The 24,830-nt window shown below is 43.8% G+C and overlaps 1 protein-coding gene across 3 annotated transcripts in view; it reads right to left on the bottom strand.

Annotated features, from left to right (window-relative positions):
• Positions 1 to 387: 387 nt before the first annotated feature.
• Positions 388 to 24,830, bottom strand: part of LOC143804498 (thioredoxin-related transmembrane protein 1-like) — a 133,523-nt gene continuing 109,080 nt past the window's right edge. For all 3 annotated transcript variants that reach the window (XM_077282641.1, XM_077282639.1, XM_077282642.1), the window contains 2 exons: positions 9,063 to 9,126; positions 388 to 1,779 (listed from right to left, as the gene is read on the bottom strand). In XM_077282641.1, the coding sequence (XP_077138756.1) occupies positions 1,460 to 1,779; positions 9,063 to 9,126 (384 nt within the window). In that variant the 3' untranslated portion in view covers positions 388 to 1,459. The remainder of the gene's footprint in view (positions 1,780 to 9,062; positions 9,127 to 24,830) is intronic.

Raw genomic sequence — 24,830 nt, 5'->3', positions numbered from 1 at the left:
AGTCTTTACTGGGGGACCAGTCTTTATAGCGTCCACATAGCCTACCAGAGGATATAGTCAGGACAAACCCTATAAAAAGGATATATGTGTGTATAGTGGCCTTTCTTTTTGGAAGAACCAGCCAATTTTCTGTCAATTTGGGTGGTCATTTTAACCAGGTATAATATATATCTCGCAGGATGAATCAGGCTACGGTGACAGAATGGTCGGATAGTGGTCTAATAAGGGGACGGACCTCTCGGCCTCGGGGAGAGGTTTCATGTATTAACAGGGGTGAGTAAGGCCATGGATGTGGGTGATAATGAGAGATGTTTCATATCACTCCTGTATGTACAGTGGGTAGATTGTCACTCAAAGGTTTTTCATTTACAGATTCCCCTCTGCTACTTTAAATGTAGAAATATTTTAATATTTCAAAAAAGACATAGCTACAAAAGCTAACAATGATAATTAAATAAAATAATAATCACCTACCGCATAACAACTAAGCAGCCTATGCTAAAACTTATAGACATACTAATACAAGTCCCAGTCCAGATGATATTGCTGTAATCTGCCTGTCAGTTTGATCACAAGAAAAGGAGGAGGAGGTATTTAAAGGGGCTCTTCAGGACTTCAACAAGCTACCATCAAAAAATGTATCAAAAAGTGAAAAACAAAACAAAAACAAACTAACATCACAGGCTGGGAGTGCCGCCACTGCTTTCATTCCCGCTAGTCTATCTTTATTACTCCACAGCAATGACATCACGTCCATCCACTTGGCCACTGTAACCAATTAAATGGTCTCAGCGGTGATGTTAGCGTGTACAGCTCAAGACTGCCGATTGGCTGTGGTGGTCATGTGGATGTACATGACGTCTTTGTAGTAGGAAATAATAAAAATCAGTGACCGGTGGGGACCACAGAAGGATTTAACAGACAGTTAGGGGGTGTATTTTTATTTTAGAAATTTTTTTTTGCTTTTAAAAGGTTTTTTTTCGAATTCCTAGATGTGATCCCTTTAATTGGTAAGATGTGCCTCAGGAAAAGATTTCTTCAACTAAACAAGTAAAACATCTGTATTTCACTATAAACCATACACACTGTGCCTGAAACTAAGAACAAAATCTATAAAAAAAAAAAAAAAAAAAAAGTAAACAGTTAAAAATTTGTGGTTATAAAAATTGTATGACTAATTCCTTATCTCGTTAAAAAAAGAATCTGGTGTAAACTGATGTAAATTAGAAGTAAGGGGGGGATCTCACGACGTAAACGGGCAATGCCTGAAACCCCAAAAGAACAACTTGTGAAAGTCTTGTGCTATGGACCTAAACACTGGGAGACGACTTCTAAACCTTTCCTGCAAAGTGGCTGTAATAAAGGAAGTTTCCATAAATCACACCATAAAAACTGCAGCAATAATAAGGAGACGTATCTTTGGTCCATAAACAATACACCCCTATGGAAATATGTTGGTCTACTGTCCACTGTCCACGGCTTCAGTTCTGCGATGCCTCAAGGCACTTTCAGTGTCCGGAGTGCTTGTGGGTTGTGGATGACTGTCCTGGTCTTCTTCATCTTCTGGGTCAGATTTCTCCACCGCCGAGTCCTCCTCTGAATCCTTAGCACCACTGTTAGAATTAGCGTCGTCCTCACTGTCCTCTGCTTGCTCCTCTTCTTCCTTACCACTGTCGTTATCCGCTTCAGTTACGTCTTCATTTTCAGCCGCATCCTTCAGTTCATCAGAAGAATCTTTCTGATCTTTATCTGAAACGTCCACGTCTTCCTTGTTTGTATCTAAAGTAAATTAGAATAAATAATTTAGTGGACCATTAAATAGTTGACCGGTAGTACAGGCATTTATTAATTCAGTGGTTACATACAAAGGAGATGAGAAAGCAGAAGTCCATACCCATCACTGCCATAATTAAAGCTCTATTACATCTAAATCGCAGGGCCAGGTCCACCGGCAACGTCATTAATCTGTGTCCACTAAACAAGAGCCTTAAAAACAGGCTCCTAGCTGACAGCATCTCCAGCGCCTCTTGATTAGCTGGCCTGACGCCAGGCAGGTTAATCAATAGAAGAGCCATGGATGCCATCAGGTAAGAGGTGGATCTTAAGGCTCCAGTCTAGCGGTTACAGATTACGGTCGTGGCCACTGTATCAGCACTTGCAAATCCATTCGCACCACCTCTAAAAATGCAAAAAGAAGGATCAGGCAAGTTGAATTTCATTGCCTGATCTTATTCTATGGTCATCGGTAGAGGAGTCTTGCAGCAGCTAACTCTTCCTCCAATACAAAACACATGGCTGAACCAAAGTCTGGAAAATCGGGAGAGGTCGATGACAGATAAATGAGTGAAGTTGTATGGACACCAGAAAACTGACCCTAACACTTTAGTGATTGGACAATCGTCAATGACAGCAGTTTATTCCCCTAAAGGCTCCTATATATATATATATATATATATATATACCGTATATATATATATATATATATATATTAGCCAAAAGTCGGCTAGAACCCAACGACTTCAGACAATTATCTAAAGTTTCTTGGGGCTCCTGAAGAAGGATCCATCAGCTGATTCTTTTGTTCAGTGGGAAGATAAGTCAACGCCAGCATGTTCTGGAAGGGGCTCGATCATAGAGAACACGGAAGCACTTGGCAGAGACAAATGTTCTTTGGTATGGGGGAGTTGGGAAAGATAGGTGTTGGCCCAAGATCTAATGTGGATGGGGGCCTCTATAGTAAAGGATTAAAGGGACACTGTCACCTGAATTTGGAGGGAACAATCTTCAGCCATAGAGGCGGGGTTTTCGGCTGTTTGATTCACCCTTTCCTTACCCGCTGGCTGCATGCTGGCTGCAATACTGGATTGAAGTTCATTCTCTGTCCTCCGTAGTACATGCCTGCACAAGGCAATCTTGCCTTACGCAGGCGTGTACTATGGAGGACAGAGTGTGAACTTCATTCCAATATTGCAGCCAGCATGCAGCCAGCGGGTAAGGAAAGGGTGAATTAAACAGCCGAAAACCCCGCCTCTATGGCTGAAGATTGTTCCCTCCAAATTCAGGTGACAGTGTCCCTTTAAGCCATCGGGGGGTAAAAGAATTGGGACAATTATATACAGATTAGATGCTCTGCCATTTCTTTGAACGCGGAGGATTTGACTGACATTCACCGAATGGGTATGAGAACTTTATATAATCTTGGATAGGCAACCTTTAGTGATGTGCATGCACAGCAGGCTCATATCTCAGTAAGTCTGAAAAAAGCTGGTGCACACGTGGGTTTTCATCCACAAGCACAATCACCTCTACAGTAATGTGCATGTGAATCCCCAGACAGTTTAAAGGAGGCCTTTGATGTTTATATCAACATATGGTATCTGTAGAGAAGGCATAGAAACAGATCATTATTCTACCTCAAATAGAAGACTTATGAAGAACATACAATCTAAGCTGAATTGTCATTCATTATCTAAAAAACATACGGATAAGGATCAATGTTCTCCTCCAGCTGTCTCGGGAAGATGAACAGCACTTGGCTGTAAAAGATAGACTATTTTTTTTGCGTAAGGACTCTAAAAGGAGATCTTATATACAGAGCAGAACAAGATAATGATCAGGCGAGCATTATGGAAGCCTCACCAAACAAATGCGGCTTTATCGTTTAGGCTACGTTCACATTTGCGGTCAGCGCCGCAGCGTCGGGCGCCGCAGCGTCGCCGCATGCGTCATGCGCCCCTATATTTAACATGGGGGCGCATGGACATGCGTCGCACTTGCGTTTTGCGCCGCATGCGTCACTGCGGCGCCCGCGTCCGGGCGCAGAGGACGCAACAAGTTGCATTTTTGCTGCGTCCAAAATCAATGAAAAAAAGGACGCATGCGGCGCAAAACGCAGCGTTGTGCATGCGTTTTGCTGCGTTTTTGTTTGCGTTGTGCGTTGCGGCGCCGACGCTGCGGCGCACAACGCAAATGTGAACGTAGCCTTACAGAAAGAAACCAATTTGATCAGGGAGACAACCTTTTTCTAAAAAAAACAGCTCAGAGATAGTAAATGTACAAAGCAAGTGGGAAGGTTAAAAATGGGAAAAAGAAAAGAAAACACAAACTAAAAAGTTTTAAAGGGGGCATAGCTGGGTAAATTAAGTAATTGCAAGCTTGCAAGGCACCACGTGTTTGGCAGGAAGGAAGATACACATACCCCTTTGAAAGTCAAGATAGTAATGTAAAGTTATTTATTTATCTTAGACAGAGGTCTATCTTAAAGGACGGACACATGGTAGAAAAAGGAGCATAAAACATAATACAAAGAGCAAGCTTTGATCGGTTTGGATAAAATGAATCTCATTTTTACTGTAATAAAATGCAGGCTTTTCAAAGGTAAATTGTCTAGTTTAAGAAACCCATTTAGCTAATAGCTCATTAATCTGCAGCTTATAACATTTCCTATTTACGGAAAGTCGGTTTCTAGCTATAGGAAACAGGCCATCAGTAATTCCCATAAATGTGTTTTCTGACAATCTTACCGTAACTTGTTTGTTTAGCTATTTTGTAGCCAGATCTAACAGTTAACCAAGTTGTAGTTTATAAGGATAAAAAAGGATAATGTGTCCATCTAGTTCAGCCTATTTCCCTGTAATGTTGATCTAGAGGAAGATTTACCCCACTTCATGGGAGAAAAAAATAATAATTTTCCTCATTTTGGGAACATAATGCTTCCTGACTCTGCACATCACAATGAGAATGAATCCCTGGGTCAGCAATCACTCTCCAGCAATCTAGTACTGACAACTAGTGATGCGTGAACCCGAACAGTAAAGCATGGGGTCCTAGTGTCTGGGCATGGATCCTGAACACAGACTTTTCGGGAAGTCGATGTTACCATTCAGGTTTGGCTCCCTGATCATCATCTGTTTTCCATGCTGTCATCCGTGGGACAGCAGGAGAAACACCGGCGGCTCTGATTGGCAGTAAGTTAGGCTTTCATCAGCTATGAACTTCGGTGACTTTTCTCAAGGCAGCTCAGCGTTACACACTGCAGGAGTGTGATTACTAGTGATGAGCGAATATACTCGTTACTCCAGATTTCTCGAGCACGCTCGGGGGTCCTCCGAGTATTTTTTAGTGCTCGGAGATTTAGTTTTCATCACCTCAGCTGAATTATTTACAGCTATTAGCCAGCTTGATTACATGTGGGGGTTCCCTAGCAACCAGGCAACCCCCACATGTACTTATGCTGGATAACAGATGTAAATCATTCAGCTGCGGTGCTAAAAACTAAATCTCCGAGCACTAAAAAATACTCGGAGGACACCCGAGCGTGCTCGAGAAATCTCGAGTAATGAGTATATTCGCTAACATAGAAAAAACTCAGAAAAAAATACACACCAGGAGATACAGCCTTCCCAAAACCCTGTCTGATGACAAATGCACACTTAACAGGATGCAGCAGGCCTCCACTAATAAAGGCTAGGAGCGGCACGAGTGCACCCTACTTGATAAAAACAACCACCCCCACTCTCCAAACATTGCACGGGTTGGCTGCCTAGTAGAAAAAATGCACATTGATATAACTCACATAGGACGCCAGTCACACTGATAGGTGTGGTGCACAGTGTCTGGTATGCAACCTATTAATGACGCCCCTTGTATTAACAGGCGGGCTGCCCAGCACTATAATATGCAGCACACGGCGACAGACGCCCCAGAAAACCTAACCAACGTAAAGAGGCCTGGCCACATCCTGCAAAAAAAGAATTGATGATATGATATAGTGCAAAAAAATGTATGTATATGATAAACACATACACTATATGAGGTATTGGTTTATTATTTTGGCCAAAACAAAGTAAGCCCGCAACCCAACGTCAAGGGTCCCCATAGTATTGCGGGTCCTACCACTAATATCATAAAACAGCTAACTTAGAAAAAAAACTCAGAAAAAAATACTCACCAGGAGATACAGCCTTCCCAAAACCCTGTCTGATGACAAATGCACACTTAGCAGGATGCAGCAGGCCTCCACTAATAAAGGCTAGGAGCCGCTCCTAGCCTTTATTAGTGGAGGCCTGCTGCATCCTGCTAAGTGTGCATTTGTCATCAGACAGGGTTTTGGGAAGGCTGTATCTCCTGGTGTGTATTTTTTTTAACGAGTATATTCGCTCATCACTAGTGATTACGCTCCTGTTTCAGCGTGAGCCGGCTGTCATGGATAGCAGTCGCATCACTGATGTGACCGCTAGCCAAATCACACAGATCTTCGTGGGACAGATCTAGATTACCTTCACATCGCACAGGCGAGTGATGTGTTTATTATTTTTCTTCTTGAGCAGGGAGCATGCGCATCGGAGGGTTAGGCAGAAAGGTGAGTACTATAGTTCTTTATTATTTTCTGTCTTTTACAGGTGCCATGGGCTTCCGTGAATTACGCATAAAATGAGCATAACTGTGCTTTATTAATTCAAAAAGAATTTTATTCTGGCTGTCTTTTTTTTTTTTTTACAATCTAACTATGGGTTTTATAGACACCTCTCCATTACTAACCTCTGGGCTTGATGACAGCAGCCAAAAAAACAGCTGACATGAACCACAAACCTATTACCCCAATTGCTACCACACCAGGGCAAGCGGGAAGAGACAGGCAAAGACCCAGAATTGGAGCATGTAACAGATGCACCTTTTTTGGGGATGCTATTTTTAGGCTGGGGGGGGCAATATCCATGGCCCCTTGCCAGTCTGAGAATACCAGCCTTCAGTTGTCGGCTTTAGCTTGGCTGGTTGTCAAAAAGCAGGAGGACTCCACAATGTTTTTTTAAATGTATTTAAATCATTTAAAAAAAAAAAAAAACGGTGTGAGTCCCCTCTATTCTTGATAACCAGCCATGATAAAGCTGACAGCTGAGGGTTGCAGTTCGTATGTTGGTTTTGCCTGCGCTGATTATCAAAAACAGAAGAGACCCATGTCAGTTTTTTCAGATTTATTTATAGCACAGGCGCCAGCTGCTGAATACTCCCATCAGTGACGCCTGCTCTCGCTGTTACAGCAGGTGTACGCCGATTAGAGTAGTACTCTCTCATCATCTGACGCCTGTGACTGGCGGTAACCTTTTTACTTTTATTCATCTTACCACCAATCAGAGCCCGGTGTTTACTGTGCTGTCACGCAGATGACAGCACGGCAAACAACGGATGTTCGGGCCCCCTCATTCATGTGATTGGGGTCTGGGACCGTTCTGGTACCCGAATTAAACTTGTTTTTAGATGTTCCATCAGACCCGGACATCCATAGGTTCGCCCATCACTACCCATAACTTATAATGATAATACCCTCAGGAATAACTGTTTAACTCCATATCAGCATGGGTTTATGAGAAATCGCTCCTGTCAAACCAATCTAATCAGTTTTTATGAAGAGGTAAGCTATAGGCTGGACCACGGTGAGTCATTGGACGTGGTATATCTCGATTTTTCCAAAGCGTTTGATACCGTACCGCACAAGAGGTTGGTACACAAAATGAGAATGCTTGGTCTGGGGGAAAATGTGTGTAAATGGGTTAGTAACTGGCTTAGTGATAGAAAGCAGAGGGTGTTTATAAATGGTATAGTCTCTAACTGGGTCGCTGTGACCAGTGGGGTACCGCAGGGGTCGGTATTGGGACCTGTTCTCTTCAACATATTCATTAATGATCTGGTAGAAGGTTTACACAGTAAAATATTGATATTTGCAGATGATACAAAACTATGTAAAGCAGTTAATACAAGAGAAGATAGTATTCTGCTACAGATGGATCTGGATAAGTTGGAAACTTGGGCTGAAAGGTGGCAGATGAGGTTTAACAATGATAAATGTAAGGTTATACACATGGGAAGAAGGAATCAATATCACCATTACACACTGAACGGGAAACCACTGGGTAAATCTCACATGGAGAAGGACTTGGGGATCCTAGTTAATGATAAACTTACCTGGAGCAGCCAGTGCCAGGCAGCAGCTGCCAAGGCAAACAGGATCATGGGGTGCATTAAAAGAGGTCTGGATACACATGATGAGAGCATTATACTGCCTCTGTACAAATCCCTAGTTAGACCGCACATGGAGTACTGTGTCCAGTTTTGGGCACCGGTGCTCAGGAAGGATATAATGGAACTAGAGAGAGTACAAAGGAGGGCAACAAAATTAATAAAGGGGATGGGAGAACTACAATACCCAGATAGATTAGCGAAATTAGGATTATTTAGTCTAGAAAAAAGACGACTGAGGGGCGATCTAATAACCATGTATAAGTATATAAGGGGACAATACAAATATCTCGCTGAGGATCTGTTTATACCAAGGAAGGTGACGGGCACAAGGGGGCATTCTTTGCGTCTGGAGGAGAGAAGGTTTTTCCACCAACATAGAAGAGGATTCTTTACTGTTAGGGCAGTGAGAATCTGGAATTGCTTGCCTGAGGAGGTGGTGATGGCGAACTCAGTCGAGGGGTTCAAGAGAGGCCTGGATGTCTTCCTGGAGCAGAGCAATATTGTATCATACAATTATTAGGTTCTGTAGAAGGACGTAGATCTGGGGATTTATTATGATGGAATATAGGCTGAACTGGATGGACAAATGTCTTTTTTCGGCCTTACTAACTATGAATGACATCCAGGGTCTTTATTTTTATAACTGTTTTCGTGATTTCACCATAATAACCATTTCAGATAAAGAGATCCATAGCATCAGTGCTCTTACAGTAAAGAATCCACTTGTACTTGGTGAAGAATCCTTGTATCTTCTAGAAGTCCCTATGTTATAGTTACAGTCTTGTGTACAAATAGATCACGGGAGAGGTCCTTGTACTGATCTTTGATATTCTTACTGAATGTTCATCTCAATCCCGTTTGTAGGCAGATTCAGGCGGAATCTCAGCGCTACCTGCAGAAATCCAATCTGAACAGGGTCTAAGACACGTACAGCCACAATGTTCTCCATTTGGTGTGGTTGTCATGATCTTTTAGAAGAGGAAAATCCTAGTTCATAGATAATCTCTATTCACAATACTTAAGACGGTGCCTTCCATACTTACCAGGCCTTTCCACTTTAGACTTAGGTTTCGCTGGACAAAAGCAATCTGCTAGAGGGACCAACATCTGCAAAGGAACAGAACAAAGAGCAGGAGTCAATTCTACAACAGGAAAAGTCAACCATGATAATATACTAGCTGCCATCACCTATACCTCCCTCTCCCAAAGAGGAGTACATTCAACATGAATACAGGAATTTGCTGGAAAAAAAGCTAAAGAGTCAAAAGACAACCATGTCCTTTTCTCTTAAGAAATAATCCTGTAAGACATGAGTAGAGCATTTCAAGATGTGAGATATTAATCAATGAGGGGTACTGCAGATCCACTCCTATTCATTTGCCATTTTTGAGGGTAAAATTGCAGGTATAGGTGACGCCCCAGGTCCTGGTCGTCACAGTGGCATTGCTTTCCTCATAGGGAGTGATGTTACGCTTGGAAGCGATGAAGGATCTCTTCTATCAGGTAAACATAATGCACACAACATGTTCACACTTCAGGCCAGAAGGGGGAGCTCTGAACCCAGATTAAGGGGAACTTCCCTATATGCTGGTCTGGAGGGCAAGGAAATCAGGCAGTTTGTCAGAGGACAGAGAACTCAGACATTGAGTGTCGGAAGGACTGAAGGGGTTGTGTAGCCAGGCTTGCTACAGCTCCTGGAGAAAAAGAGAATATGAAAGGAAGAATATTGTTTAGTGAGCGTGCAGGAGAGCGAAGCACAGGAGAGTGACATTTGGTGAGGACAGCGGCGACTGAGTTATCTCCCTGTGAAGTGCAGATAACCGGTAGCCGGTAGACCGAGGTTGTGAGGGACTCTAAGACTTACAGCAGAAACCGGCAGGACAGCTGGATTACACATCACCTGTCTGCCCTAATACCCAGGAGACACAGTGACTCAGAGCCCGGGTCATGATAGAGACCCTATAAAAAGGCTCATTCCACCTGTCATATGGGTTTGTATCCTAACTTTCATGGAGGACAGAGAGAACTGTGAGGACCTTGCCAGAAGCCATAGGAAGTAAGGGACTACAACACCACCATGCTATGAGGAAGGCTTTTAATTTCACCTGGTAAGGGGGACTCTGAATTCACTTCCAAGCCGGCCGGACCCTGCCTGTACCTGTGATCTAGTGCCCTGGACTATGGCTGCCTGAAGTCTCCAGTAAACCAGGTAAAGAGACTGTACACCTGTGTCCTCCATTCTTTACTGCACCACTCACCATCCTCATCCATAGACAGGGAACACTGGGGACATACTTCACCTGTGGGAAGTTATACCATCTCAGCTGCCTTAACATCACCCCAGAGGACCCTTTTAAGCAGTGTCGGTCCCCACTGACCGAATACCATATGTGGCGTCGTGAACACAAACTTTATTCAAAACCACTTTTAGGACATACCCTTTAAAATGGGCACCCAGGTCCACGGACCAAGTCGCTGCAACCGTGACATCCCCCTGTGAGTAGCTGACCCGGTACTGAGTACCCCACGGCCCTGGTGGGCGACTCATATACAGTACGAGAAATACCTGGATGTATACTTGGAAGTCCACATAGGTCCCATGAATTATGTAGCATATGCTGGGCCAGTATGCATTGCATAGCAAAGCATTTTTTATCACTTTTCTATTAAGAAGTGCAGATAAATAAAGTGTGCCATGTGTTTTTTAACATTATTACCTTGTTTTTTATTTTTTATAACAAGAGCCTAGGAGCAACATATTCTACTGTATACCTCTGCAAAGTCATACGTCAGCCCTCATGTTAGAATACACTGTGGTACTTACATTTAACATGCTATAAAAACAAAAGTGTGAACAGTGCCTTTGCGATACCTTTCCAGGAGGAATACTAGAGGAACAGCAAAAAAATTGAGTTCTAAGAAATTATGTTCCTACATTACTTTATGGGAAGAGTTTACTGATTAGACGTGCCAGGACTTCATCTGCTTATCATAGCATGGGAAAGAACATGAGCCTTTAAAGGTAAGGTACCGCGTTTGTAGATCATTAATAAATCACTGTAATGTAGCATAACATGCTGCTATAACCAAGTTTTAAATGCATGTGAAACAGATTTCCTGTGTTATATGAGTTTAAAGAAGGAACTGGGGGCTGACATCTTGGTTTCACAGCGGTTCACGGCACCCCATGGACATAGGAGATAATAGACCGGCGCTGACCCTATCTATAACATTGTATCTGCATTAGCAGTGAGCTGGGCACCCCCCTGTGGGCTGCACAACTCACTGCTGTAGGTGTGACTAGCAGCCATTTTATTATAGCCCAGTGCTATCTGCCGAGCTCCACTTACTCTCTATCACAGGAGAGAAGTGCACTGGAGCCCTGTGTCCTCCTGCTCTGTCTCCGCATGTGATCTCCTGTAAGCTGCATTCACAGCCTGCAGAGAGAGGTGACACCTGACACCTCTCTCTGCCATACAATGTATCTCTCCCCTCCCTCCACAATGCCTGGCCATTCACTGCAGACCTGGAGCTCCTTCTTATCTTACTGAGGGATGAGTCACAGACAGCTCTGCACAGACAATGCTGCTCCATACACCCCACATGGGTGCAGTAACTGCTGGTGATAGCAGATCACAGGTCAGTCACACACAAAATGGCTCTGCCCTGTGATGCTGCTCTTCATTCTGCCCCAGGGATATTAGACCACCCAAAAGGGGAGGGAAATGCTGATGTCAGCAGGTACTGCCCCAATTTTCCAGCTAACAGTAAAGCTGGTAAGTCTTACTATAGCTGCTTGAGGTCTAAAACGGAAAATGCTCCCCCTAGTGGTCAATATATATATATTTGTAAGAAAATATATAATATTTCTCATATAGAAATGTTTGCAAACAGTGCAAACATTGCATTAATACATTTTATTTACCATTTTAACCCCGAGGGTGGTTTGCACGTTAATGACCGGGCCAATTTTTACAATTCTGACCACTGTCCCTTTATGAGGTTATAACTCTGGAACGCTTCAACGGATCTTGGCGATTCTGACATTGTTTTCTCGTGACATATTGTACTTCATGTTAGTGGTAAAATTTCTTCGATATAACTTGCGTTTATTTGTGAAAAAAACGAATATTTGGCGAAAATTTTGAAAATTTCGCAATTTTCCAACTTTGAATTTTTATGCCCTTAAATCACAGACATATGTCACACAAAATACTTAATAAATAACATTTCCCACATGTCTACTTTACATCAGTACAATTTTGGAACCAAAATTTTTTTTTGTGACGGAGTTATAAGGGTTAAAAGTTGACCAGCAATTTCTCATTTTTACAACACCATTTTTTTTTAGGGACCACATCTCATTTGAAGTCATTTTGACGGGTCTATATGATAGAAAATACCCAAGTGTGACACCATTCTAAAATCTGCACCCCTCAAGGTACTCAAAACCACTTTCAAGAAGTTTATTAACCCTTCAGGTGTTTCACAGGAATTTTTGGAATGTTTAAATAAAAATGAACATTTAACTTTTTTTCACACAAAATTTATTTCAGCTCCAATTTGTTTTATTTTACCAAGGGTAACAGGAGAAAATAGACCCCAAAAGTTGTTGTACAATTTGTCCTGAGTACGCTGATACCCCATATGTGGGGGTAAACCACAGTTTGGGCGCATGGCAGAGCTTGGAAGCAAAGGAGCGCCATTTGACTTTTCAATGCAAAATTGACTGGAATTGAGATGGGACGCCATGTTGCATTTCGAGAGCCCTTGATGTGCCTAAACATTGAAACCCCTAACAAGTGACACCATTTTGGAAAGTAGACCCCCTAAGGAACTTATCTAGATGTGTGGTGAGCACTTTGACCCAACAAGTGCTTTACAGAAGTTTATAATGCAGAGCCGTAAAAATAAAAAATCATATTTTTTCACAAAAATGATCTTTTCACCCCCAATTTTTTATTTTCCCAAGGGTAAGAGAAGAAATTGGACCCCAAAAATTGTTGTGCAATTTGTCCTGAGTACACTGATACCCCATATGTGGGTGTAAACCATTGTTTGGGCGCAGGGCAGAGCTCAGAAGGGAAGGAGCGCCATTTGACTTTTCAATGCAAAATTGACTGGAATTGAGATGGGACGCCATGTTGCGTTTGGAGAGCCCCTAATGTGCCTAAACATTGAAACCCCCCACGAGTGACACCATTTTGGAAAGTAGACCCCTTAAGGAACTTATCTAGATGTGTGTTGAGCACTTTGACCCAACAAGTGCTTCACAGAAGTTTATAATGCAGAGCCGTAAAAATAAAAAATCATATTTTTTCACAAAAATGATCTTTTCACCCCCATTTTTTTATTTCCCCAAGGGTAAGAGAAGAAATTAGACCACAAAAGTTGTTGTGCAATTTGTCCTGAGTACGACGATACCCCATATGTGGGTGTAAACCATTGTTTGGGCGCATAGCAGAGCTCAGAAGGGAAGAAGCGCTATTTTACTTTTCAATGCAAAATTGACTGGAATTAAGATGGGATGCCATGTTGCGTTTGGAGAGCCCCTGATGTGCCTAAACATTAAACCCCCCCACAAGTGACACCATTTTGGAAAGTAGACCCCCTAAGGAACTTATCTAGATGTGTTTTGAGAGCTTTGAACCCCCAAGTGTTTCGCTAAAGTTTATAACGCAGAGCCGTGAAAATAAAAATTATTTTTTTTTTTCACAAAAATGATTTTTTAGCCCCCAGTTTTGTATTTTCACAAGGGTATCAGGATAAATTGGACCCCAAAAGTTGTTGTCCAATTTGTCTGGAGTACGCTGATACCCCATTTGTGGGGGGGGGACCACTGTTTGGGCGCATGACAGAGCTCGGAAGGGAAGGAGCGCCATTTGGAATGCAGACTTAAATGGATTGGTCTGCAGGCGTCACGTTGCATTTGCAGAGCCCCTGATGTACCCAAACAGTACAAACCCCCCACAAGTGACCCCATATTGGAAACTAGACCCCCCAAGGAACTTATCTAGATGTGTTGTGAGAACTTTGAACCCCCAAGTGTTTCACTACAGTTTATAACGCAGAGCCGTGAAAATATTTTTTTTTTTTTTTTTTTCACAAAAATGAAATTTAGCCCCCAGTTTTGTATTTTCACAAGGGTATCAGGATAAATTGGACCCTAAAAGTTGTTGTCCAATTTGTCCTGAGTACGCTGATACCCCCTATGTGGGGGGAACCACTGTTTGGGCGCATGACAGAGCTCGGAAGGGAAGTAGCGCCATTTGGAATGCAGACTTAAATGGATTGGTCTGCAGGCGTCACGTTGCATTTGCAGAGCCCCTGATGTACCCAAATAGTACAAACCCCCCACAAGTGACCCCATATTGGAAACTAGACCTCCCAAGGAACTTATCTAGATGTGTTGTGAGAACTTTGAACCCCCAAGTGTTTCACTACAGTTTACAATGCAGAGCCGTGAAAATAAAACATATTTTTTTTCCCACAAAAATGATTTTTAGCCCCCCAAATTTTTATTTTCCCAAGGATAACAAGAGAACTTGGACCCCAGAAGTTGTTGTTCAATTTGTCCCTAGTACGCTGATACCCCATATGTTGGGGTAAACCCCTTTTTGGACGCACGGGAGAGCTCGGAAGGGAAGGAGCACTGTTTTACTTTTTCAACGCAGAATTGGCTGGAATTGAGATTGGACGCCATGTCGCGTTTGGAGAGCCCCTGATGTGCCTGGACAGTGGAAACTCCCCAATTCTACCTGAAACCCTACCCCTAACCTCACCCCTAACCGTTTACTGAACATTTTCTGACAGTCATAAGTGCCACGTATATAAGTGCCACGTATTTAAGAGCCACGTATTTAAGTGCCACGTATTTAAGTGCCACGATATTTCAGTGCCACGTATTTCAGTGCCACGTATTTCAGGCACTGAAAAATACGTGGCACGTAAATACTTCAGTGCCACGATATTTCAGTGCCACGATATTTCAGTGCCACGATATTTCAGTGCCACGTATTTCAGTGCCACGTATTTCAGTGCCACGTATTTCAGTGCCACGTATTTCAGTGCCACGTATTTCAGTGCCACGTATTTCAGGTTAGGGGTAGGGTTAGGGGTAGGGTTAGGGTTTTTTGTTTTTTTCTTGTTTTCTTGTGTTTTTCTATAAAAACGCATGAGTTTTACCGCGTTTACATGCATTTTTTCACACATGCGTTTTTTTTAAAAAACGCATGCAGATAAAAACGCAAGTGTGAAACCAGACTAAAAGACGCTTTTTATAGCAAAAAAGTTTTTGCGTCTCCACATTTTGAGAGCTATAATTTTTCCACATTTTGGTCCACAGAGTCATGTGAGGTCTTGTTTTTTGCGGGACGAGTTGACGTTTTTATTGGTAACATTTTTGGACACGTGACCATTTTTTATCACTTTTTATTCCGATTTTTGTGAGGCAGAATAACCAAAAACCAGCTATTCATTAATTTCTTTTGGGAGAGGCGTTTATACCGTTCTGCGCTTGGTAAAATTGATAAAGCAGTTTTATTCGTCGGGTCAGTACGATTACAGCGATACCTCATTTATATCATTTTTTTATGTTTTGACGCTTTTATACGATAAAAACTATTTTATAGAAAAAATAATTATTTTGGCATCGCTTTATTCTGAGGACTATAACTTTTTTATTTTTTTGCTGATGATGCTGTATGGCGGCTCGTTTTTTGCGGGATAAGATGACGTTTTCAGCGGTAACATGGTTATTTATATCCGTCTTTTTGATCGCGTGTTATTCCACTTTTTGTTCGGCGGTATGGTAATAAAGCGTTGTTTTTTGCCTCGTTTTTTTTTTTTATTTCTTACGGTGTTTACTGAAGGGGTTAACTAGTGGGCCAGTTTTATAGGTTGGGTCGTTACGGACGCGGCGATACTAAATATGTGTACTTTTATTGTTTTTGTTTGTTTTTTTTAGATAAAGAAATGTATTTATGGGAATAATATTTTTTTTTTTATTATTATTTATTTAGGAATTTTTTTTTTTTTTTTTTTTTTTTTTACACATGTGGAAATTTTTTTTTTTACTTTTTTACTTTGTCCCAGGGGGGGACATCACAGATCGCAGATCTGATAGTGTGCACAGCACTCTATCAGATCTGCGATCATACTTTCATCGGAGCAGGCTGCAGCTTTCATCTGCAGCCTGCTCCGACCCGGAAGTGCTCCCTGCAGGACCCGGATACAGCCCCTCGGCCATTTTGGATCCGGGGCCTGCAGGGAGAAGACGTTCGGTACGAGGTGAATACATCACCTTGTACCGATCGTCTCAGGGAAGCACGCAGGGAGCCCCCTCCCTGCGCGATGCTTCCCTGTACCGCCGGTACACCGCGATCATGTTTGATCGCGGTGTGCCGGGGGTTAATGTGCCGGGGGCGGTCCGTGCCGGATGTCAGCTGCGATATGCAGCCGACACCCGGCCGCGCTCCCCCCGTGAGCGCGGCCGATCGCGTATGACGTACTATCCCGTCACCAGGAATTAAGGCCCACCCCACCTCGACGGTATAGTACGTCATACGGGTTTAAGGGGTTAAGCTTAATTTTACAAAAAAACAAACTACAAGAAAACTGGTGGCACCTTCCCTTTAAAGATAAACTCATTTAGAATTTGGTAAAAAGAAAACGGAGACTTCAGTCTATTTCTCATTTTTCTTAAAGCCTACTTTGTCACTTCTAGAAAAAAGATATTTACCTGCATAGATAGAAGGTTAATCTGCAAGTAAATAGTATTTAAACTAAACAGCTTTACTGGAAGTGCAGCTACAGGGAGAAAAATGAAGATGTATTATCCCTGCAGCTGCTCGCTTCTAGTCATCGGAGTGGTATAAGCAGGGGTGTCAAACTGCATTCCTCGAGGGCCTCAGACCATGCGTGTTTTCAAGATTTCCTTAGCATTGCACAAGGTGCTGGATTCATTCTGTGCAGGTGATTAAATTATCACCTGTGCAATACAAGGAAATCCTGAAAACATGACCTGTTTGCGGCCGTTGAGGAATGCAGTTTGACACCTCTGGTATAAGGATCTGTTACTTACAATCAATGATCTGTTTACAATGATCGCACATTAAGCGACAGCCTGTACACAGTATATATACAGCACTGTGCAAAAGTTGTAGGCAGGTGTGGAAAAATATGCTGCAAAGTAAAAATGCTTTAAAAATATAGAAATGTTAATAGTTCCTTTTTTTAACAATTAAACTACAAAGTGTTAGGTGTCGAGTTCCCACCGCTGCACAGGGGGAATCTCGAACCACATCCGCTAAGGTCTCCCATTCTCCTCCAGCCGTAGTGGAGCCTGCTAAGCAGAGACGTCGGTCCCAGCGCCTGGCTCAGGCAGATACTCTGCGTTTGGTTACTGCTGCCCTTCCAGGTTCAGCCATTATAACCAGCACTGATCAGCGGCGAGCAGGTACTCCTGGGACTAAGTTATGCTTTTCTTCTTCTGAGAATGCCCAAGGGAAGACCTCTCATTGGGGGTCACATGCTCAGGTCCTGTGGCAGCTCCTATTGGATCACTAGGAAGGTCCCGGAGAGCTACAGCTATAAAAGGTTCGCATGGCCATGCGCTAGTATAAACCTGTTATCGTGTGTGTGTGTGGATGTATGCCTGTTCTGGTGACTGCTCCTTAATCATTCCCATTCGTAGTGTTGTTGAAAGCTCGCGAATGTTGGAGCTACCTAGCACCTGACAGTGCTATCCAAGAACAAGAGCACGATTCTTACTGCGTCAGATCAGCAGCAACCGCCAGTGCGGCACCATGCGCAAATAGTGCGCTTTCCTGGCCCTACTCAGGGTGGTTAGTGGCGTCTGTCAGAGCGGCGCTGTACGCACTCTCGTGCGGTAAATGTCTATTTAGTTTTCCCCTGGCACAGCAGTAGTGGTGCCAAGCACTAGTGGTCTAGAGGGACTCTTCCCCCACTCCTTGGGGCAGAGTTCTGTGATCTCATCCTAGTACTCACTTTGCGGTTCGGCGACCCTGTGAAGCAACAGGGTTAGTCTCCTTTTTCATACCGGGTGAAGCTAACCCATGTGATCACGTTATACCGCCATATAGTGTCCGCCATTACTGAGCAGCAGGAGTTTTTCTGCACGGTGGACCCCGGGTTGCAAACACACCTGATACCTTCCATATTATTCTTAGGTGCGTTCCGCTAGCCCTAACACAAAGTGGATGAGCAAAAGCAAAATCTGCCTTTAAAACAGCAGCACATCTAATAATAATAATAATAATTTATATATCTAGGATTATAGTCAGGTGTATAAATAACCAATTAACATGTGATAATAATCGTTTTCATATGATATATAGATTGAAGCACATTCATCAGACAGAAACAACTGTGCAAGGGGCTTAAAACTGGATAAGCAACAGTCAAGCTATGCTATAAGGGTGAGGTTAAGGATGACCACTTTATGTCATATATACAGTGCCTTGCAAAAGTATTCGGCCCCCTGGAACTTTTCAACCTTTTGCCATATATCATGCTTCAAGCAAAGATACCAAATGTAAATTTTTGGTGAAGAAACAACAAGTGGAACACAATTGTAAAGTTGAACGAAATGTATTGATTATTTTAAATTTTTGTGGAAATTCAAAAACTGAAAAGTGGGGCGTGCAATATTATCCGACCCCTTTACTTTCAGTGCAGAAAACTCACTCCAGTCGTTGCGGATCTCTGAATGATCCAATGTTGTCCTAAATGCCTAATGATGATAAATATAATCCACCTGTGTGTAATCAAGTCTCCGTATAAATGCACCTGCTCTGTGATAGTCTCAGGGTTCTGTTTGAAGCACAGAGAGCATCATGAAGACCAAGGAACACAACAGGAAGGTCCGTGATACTGTTGTGGAGAAGGTTAAAGCCGAATTTGGATACAAAATGATTTCCAAAACTTTAAACATCCCAAGGAGCACTGTGCAAGCGATCATATTTAAATGGAAGGAGTATCATACCACTGCAAATCTACTAACACCCGGCCGTCCCTCTAAACTTTCATCTCAAACAAGGAGAAGACTGATCAGAGATGCAGCCAAGAGGCCCATGGTCACTCTGGATGAACTGCAGAGATCTACAGCCAAGGTGGGACAGTCTGTCCGTAGGACAACAATCAGTCGTACACTGCACAAATCTGGCCTTTATGGAAGAGTGGCAAGAAGAAAGCAATTTTTCAAAGATATCCATAAAATTGTTGTTTAAAGTTTGCAACAAGCCACCTGGGAGACACACCAAACATGAGGAAGAAGGTGCTCTGGTCAGATGAAACCAAAATCGAACTTTTTGGCAACAATGCCAAACGATATGTTTGGTGTAAAGGCAACACAGCTCATCACCCTGAACACACCACCCCCACTGTCCAACATGGTGGTGGCAGCATCATGGTTTGGGCCTGCTTTTCTTCAGCAGGGACAGGGAAGATGGTTAAAATTGATGGGAAGATGGATGGAGCCAAATACAGGACCATTCTTGAAGAAAACTGTTATGACCCCAATGGCGAGGGTCTCAGAGGAACAAGTAAGTCTGCGAAGTACAAAAATCCAGCTCATAGGGCAGTGGTAACTGGGTTGACCATATATCTACTCCTAACGCCAACACTAGAAGTAGCCGGGGAACATGCCTACGTTGGTCGCTAGATGTCTCGCGCCAGCCGGAGGACTAACTACCCCTAGAAGAGGAAAACAAAGACCTCTCTTGCCTCCAGAGAATAGACCCCAAAAGTAGGATACAAGCCCCCCACAAATAATAACGGTGAGGTAAGAGGAAATGACAAACACAGAGATGAACTAGGTTTAGCAAAGAGAGGCCCACTTACTAATAGCAGAATGTAGTAAGATAACTTATATGGTCAACAAAAACCCTAACAAAAATCCACACTGGAGATTCAAGAACCCCCGAACCGTCTAACGGCCCGGGGGGAGAACTCCAGCCTCCCTAGAGCTTCCAGCAAGGTTAGGATACAGATTATGAACAAGCTGGACAAAAATACAAACAAAAACAAATAGCAAAAAGCAAGAAAGCAGACTTAGCTTAATTTAGCAGGAACCAGGATCAGTAGACCAGAGCACAACAGATTAGCTCTGATTACAACGTTGCCAGGCATTGAACTGAAGGTCCAGGGAGCTTATATAGCAACACCCCTGACCTAACGACCCAGGTGAGCATACAAGGGATGGCAGACATTCCCAGAGTCAAATCACTAGTAACCACTAGAGGGAGCCAAAAAGATAAATTCACAACAGTACCCCCCCCTTAGTGAGGGGTCACCGAACCCTCACCAAGACCACCAGGGCGATCAGGATGAGCGGTGTGAAAGGCACGAACCAAATCGGCCGCATGCACATCAGAGGCGACCACCCAGGAATTATCCTCCTGACCATAGCCCTTCCACTTGACCAGGTACTGAAGCCTCCGCCTGGAGAGACGAGAATCTAAGATCTTCTCCACCACGTACTCCAACTCGCCCTCAACCAACACCGGAGCAGGAGGCTCAGCAGAAGGAACCACAGGCACAACGTACCGCCGCAACAAGGACCTATGAAATACGTTGTGGATGGCAAACGACACCGGAAGATCCAGGCGAAAGGATACAGGATTAATGATTTCCAATATCTTGTAAGGACCAATGAAGCGAGGCTTAAATTTGGGAGAGGAGACCTTCATAGGAACAAATCGAGAAGACAGCCATACCAAATCCCCAACGCGAAGTCGGGGACCCACACCGCGGCGGCGGTTGGCAAAACGCTGAGCCTTCTCCTGTGACAACTTCAAGTTGTCCACCACATGACTCCAGATCCGCTGCAACCTATCCACCACGGAATCCACCCCAGGACAGTCAGAAGGCTCCACATGTCCCGAGGAAAAACGAGGATGGAAACCAGAGTTGCAGAAAAATGGCGAAACCAAGGTGGCGGAACTAGCCCGATTATTAAGGGCAAATTCAGCCAACGGCAAGAAGGTCACCCAATCATCCTGATCAGAAGAGACAAAACACCTCAAATAAGCCTCCAGAGTCTGATTAGTTCACTCCGTTTGTCCGTTAGTCTGGGGATGGAAAGCGGATGAAAACGACAACTCAATGCCCATCCTACCACAAAAGGATCGCCAGAACCTGGAAACAAACTGGGATCCTCTGTCCGACACAATATTCTCAGGAATGCCGTGCAAACGAACCACGTTCTGGAAGAACACAGGAACCAGATCAGAAGAGGAGGGCAGCTTAGGCAAAGGAACCAAATGGACCATCTTGGAGAAACGATCACATATCACCCAGATGACAGACATGCCCTGAGACACCGGAAGATCAGAAATGAAATCCATAGAGATGTGTGTCCAAGGTCTCTTCGGGACAGGCAAGGGCAAGAGCAACCCGCTGGCACGAGAGCAGCAAGGCTTAGCTCGAGCACAAGTACCACAGGACTGCACAAATGACCGCACATCCCTTGACAAGGAAGGCCACCAAAAGGACCTGGCCACCAGATCTCTGGTGCCAAAAAGTCCCGGGTGCCCTGCCAACACCGAGGAATGAACCTCGGAAATGACTCTGCTGGTCCATCTAGCAGGCACAAACAATCTGTCAGGTGGACAAGAGTCAGGCCTACCAGCCTGAAATCTCTGTAACACACGTCGCAGATCTGGAGAAATAGCAGACACGATAACTCCTTCCTTAAGAATACCCACAGGTTCAGCGACTCCAGGAGCATCAGGCACAAAGCTCCTAGACAGAGCATCGGCCTTCACATTCTTAGAACCTGGTAAATACGAGACCACAAAGTCAAAACGGGAGAAAAACAATGACCAGCGGGCCTGTCTAGGATTCAGGCGTTTAGCAGACTCGAGATACATCAGATTTTTGTGATCAGTCAAGACCACCACACGATGCTTAGCACCCTCGAGCCAATGACGCCACTCCTCAAATGCCCACTTCATGGCCAACAACTCCCGATTGCCCACATCATAATTTCGCTCTGCCGGCGAAAAACTTCCTAGAGAAAAAGGCACAAGGTCTCATAGTAGAGCAACCAGGGCCTCTCTGCGACAAAACGGCCCCTGCCCCAATCTCCGAAGCATCCACCTCAACCTGAAAGGGAAGTGAGACGTCAGGCTGGCACAAAACAGGCGCCGAAGTAAACCGGCGTTTCAACTCCTGGAAAGCCTCCACGGCAGCAGGAGCCCAGTTAGCTACATCAGAGCCTTTCTTGGTCATATCCGTCAGCGGTTTAACAACGCTAGAGAAATTTGCGATAAAACGACGGTAGAAGTTAGCAAAACCCAAGAACTTCTGAAGACTCTTAACTGACGTGGGTTGAGTCCAATCATGAATAGCTCGGACCTTGACTGGATCCATCTCCACAGCAGAAGGGGAAAAAATGAACCCCAAAAAGGGAACCTTCTGTACACCAAAGAGACACTTTGAGCTTTTTACAAACAAAGAATTTTCACGCAGAATCTCAAAAACCATCCTGACCTGCTCCACATGCGAGTCCCAATCATCAGAAAAAAAAACAGAATATCATCCAGATAAACAATCAAAAATTTATCCAGATACTTCCGGAAAATGTCATGCATGAAGGACTGAAAAACTGAAGGTGCATTAGAGAGCCCAAATGGCATCACCAAGTACTCAAAATGACCTTCGGGCGTATTGAATGCGGTTTTCCATTCATCGCCCTGCCTAATGCGCACAAGGTTGTACGCACCACGAAGGTCTATCTTGGTGAACCACTTGGCACCTTTAATCCGGGCAAACAAATCTGACAACAGCGGCAAAGGATACTGAAATTTGACAGTGATCTTATTTAAAAGCCGATAGTCAATACAAGGCCTCAAAGATCCGTCCTTTTTGGCCACAAAAAAAAATCCCGCACCAAGAGGGGAAGAAGAAGGACGGATATGCCCCTTCTCAAGAGACTCCTTGATATATGAACGCATCGCGGTATGTTCAGGTACCGACAGATTAAACAGTCTCCCCTTAGGAAACTTACTGCCAGGAATCAAATCTATTGCACAGTCACATTCCCTATGAGGAGGCAGTGCACTGGACTTAGACTCACTGAAGACATCCTGATAATCAGACAAATACGCCGGAACTTCCGAAGGCGTAGAAGAAGCAATAGACAAGGGCAGGGAATCTCCATGAATTCCATGGCAGCCCCAACTAGACACTGACATAGCCTTCCAGTCCAAGACTGGATTATGGGTCTGTAACCATGGCAAACCCAAAACAACCAAATCATGCATTTTATGCAGAACAAGAAAACGTATTACCTCCCGATGTTCGGGAGTCATGCACATGGTAACCTGTGTCCAAAACTGCGGTTTATTTTTTGCCAATGGCGTAGAATCAATACCCCTAAGAGGGATAGGATTTTCCAATGGCTCAAGAACAAATCCGCAGCGCTTGGCAAATGACAGATCCATAAGGCTCAGGGCCGCACCTGAGTCCACAAACGCCATGACAGGATACGATGACAGTGAGCAAATCAAAGTTACAGATAGAATAAATTTAGGTTGCAAATTACCAATGGCGACCGGACTAACAACCTTAGTAAGACGTTTAGAGCATGCTGAGATAACATGTGTAGAATCACCACAGTAGTAACACAAGCCATTCTGGCGTCTATGAATTTTCCGCTCATTTCTAGTCAGGATTCTATCACATTGCATTAAATCAGGTGCCTGTTCAGACAACACCATGAGGGAATTTGCGGTTTTGCGCTCCCGCAACCACCGGTCGATTTGAATAGCCAGGGCCATAGAATCATTCAGACCTGTGGGAATGGGAAAACCCACCATCACATTCTTAATGGCTTCAGAAAGGCCATTTCTAAAATTTGCAGCCAATGCACACTCGTTCCACTGGGTCAGCACGGACCATTTCCGAAATTTTTGGCAATACACTTCAGCCTCGTCCTGGCCCTGAGACATCGCCAGCAAGGCTTTTTCTGCCTGAATCTCAAGATTGGGTTCCTCAAAGCAGACCGAGCGCCAGAAAAAACGCATCAGTGTCAGCCAATGCCGGATCTCCTGGCGCCAGCGAGAAGGCCCAATCCTGAGGGTCGCCCCGTAAAAAAGAAATAACAATTTTTACTTGCTGAGCGGAGTCTCCAGATGAACAGGGTCTCAGGGACAAAAACAATTTACAATTATTCCTGAAATTTCTAAATTTAAATCGGTCTCCGGAAAATGGTTCAGGAATCGGTATCTTAGGTTCTGACATAGGATTTCTGATAACATAATCTTGTATGCCCTGCACACGAGCAGCAAGCTGGTCCACACTTGTAATCAAGGTCTGGACATTCATGTCTGCAGCAAACACAAGCCACTCAGAGGTAAAGGGGAAAAGAAAAAAAAATGAGAGAGAGAAAAAAAAACTCAGAACTTTCTTTCTTATAATCCCGCTTCTGCAATGCATTTAACATTTAATACTGGCCTGGCAAACTGTTATGACCCCAATGGCGAGGGTCTCAGAGGAACAAGTAAGTCTGCGAAGTACAAAAATCCAGCTCATAGGGCAGTGGTAACTGGGTTGACCATATATCTACTCCTAACGCCAACACTAGAAGTAGCCGGGGAACATGCCTACGTTGGTCGCTAGATGTCTCGCGCCAGCCGGAGGACTAACTACCCCTAGAAGAGGAAAACAAAGACCTCTCTTGCCTCCAGAGAATAGACCCCAAAAGTAGGATACAAGCCCCCCACAAATAATAACGGTGAGGTAAGAGGAAATGACAAACACAGAGATGAACTAGGTTTAGCAAAGAG

The sequence above is a fragment of the Ranitomeya variabilis genome, chromosome 2 (genome assembly GCF_051348905.1).
Source record: "Ranitomeya variabilis isolate aRanVar5 chromosome 2, aRanVar5.hap1, whole genome shotgun sequence".
NCBI classification, from domain to species: Eukaryota; Metazoa; Chordata; class Amphibia; order Anura; family Dendrobatidae; genus Ranitomeya; species Ranitomeya variabilis.
Note: the sequence above shows the minus strand (reverse complement) of the source record. Positions and strands in the feature narration are given on the sequence as shown.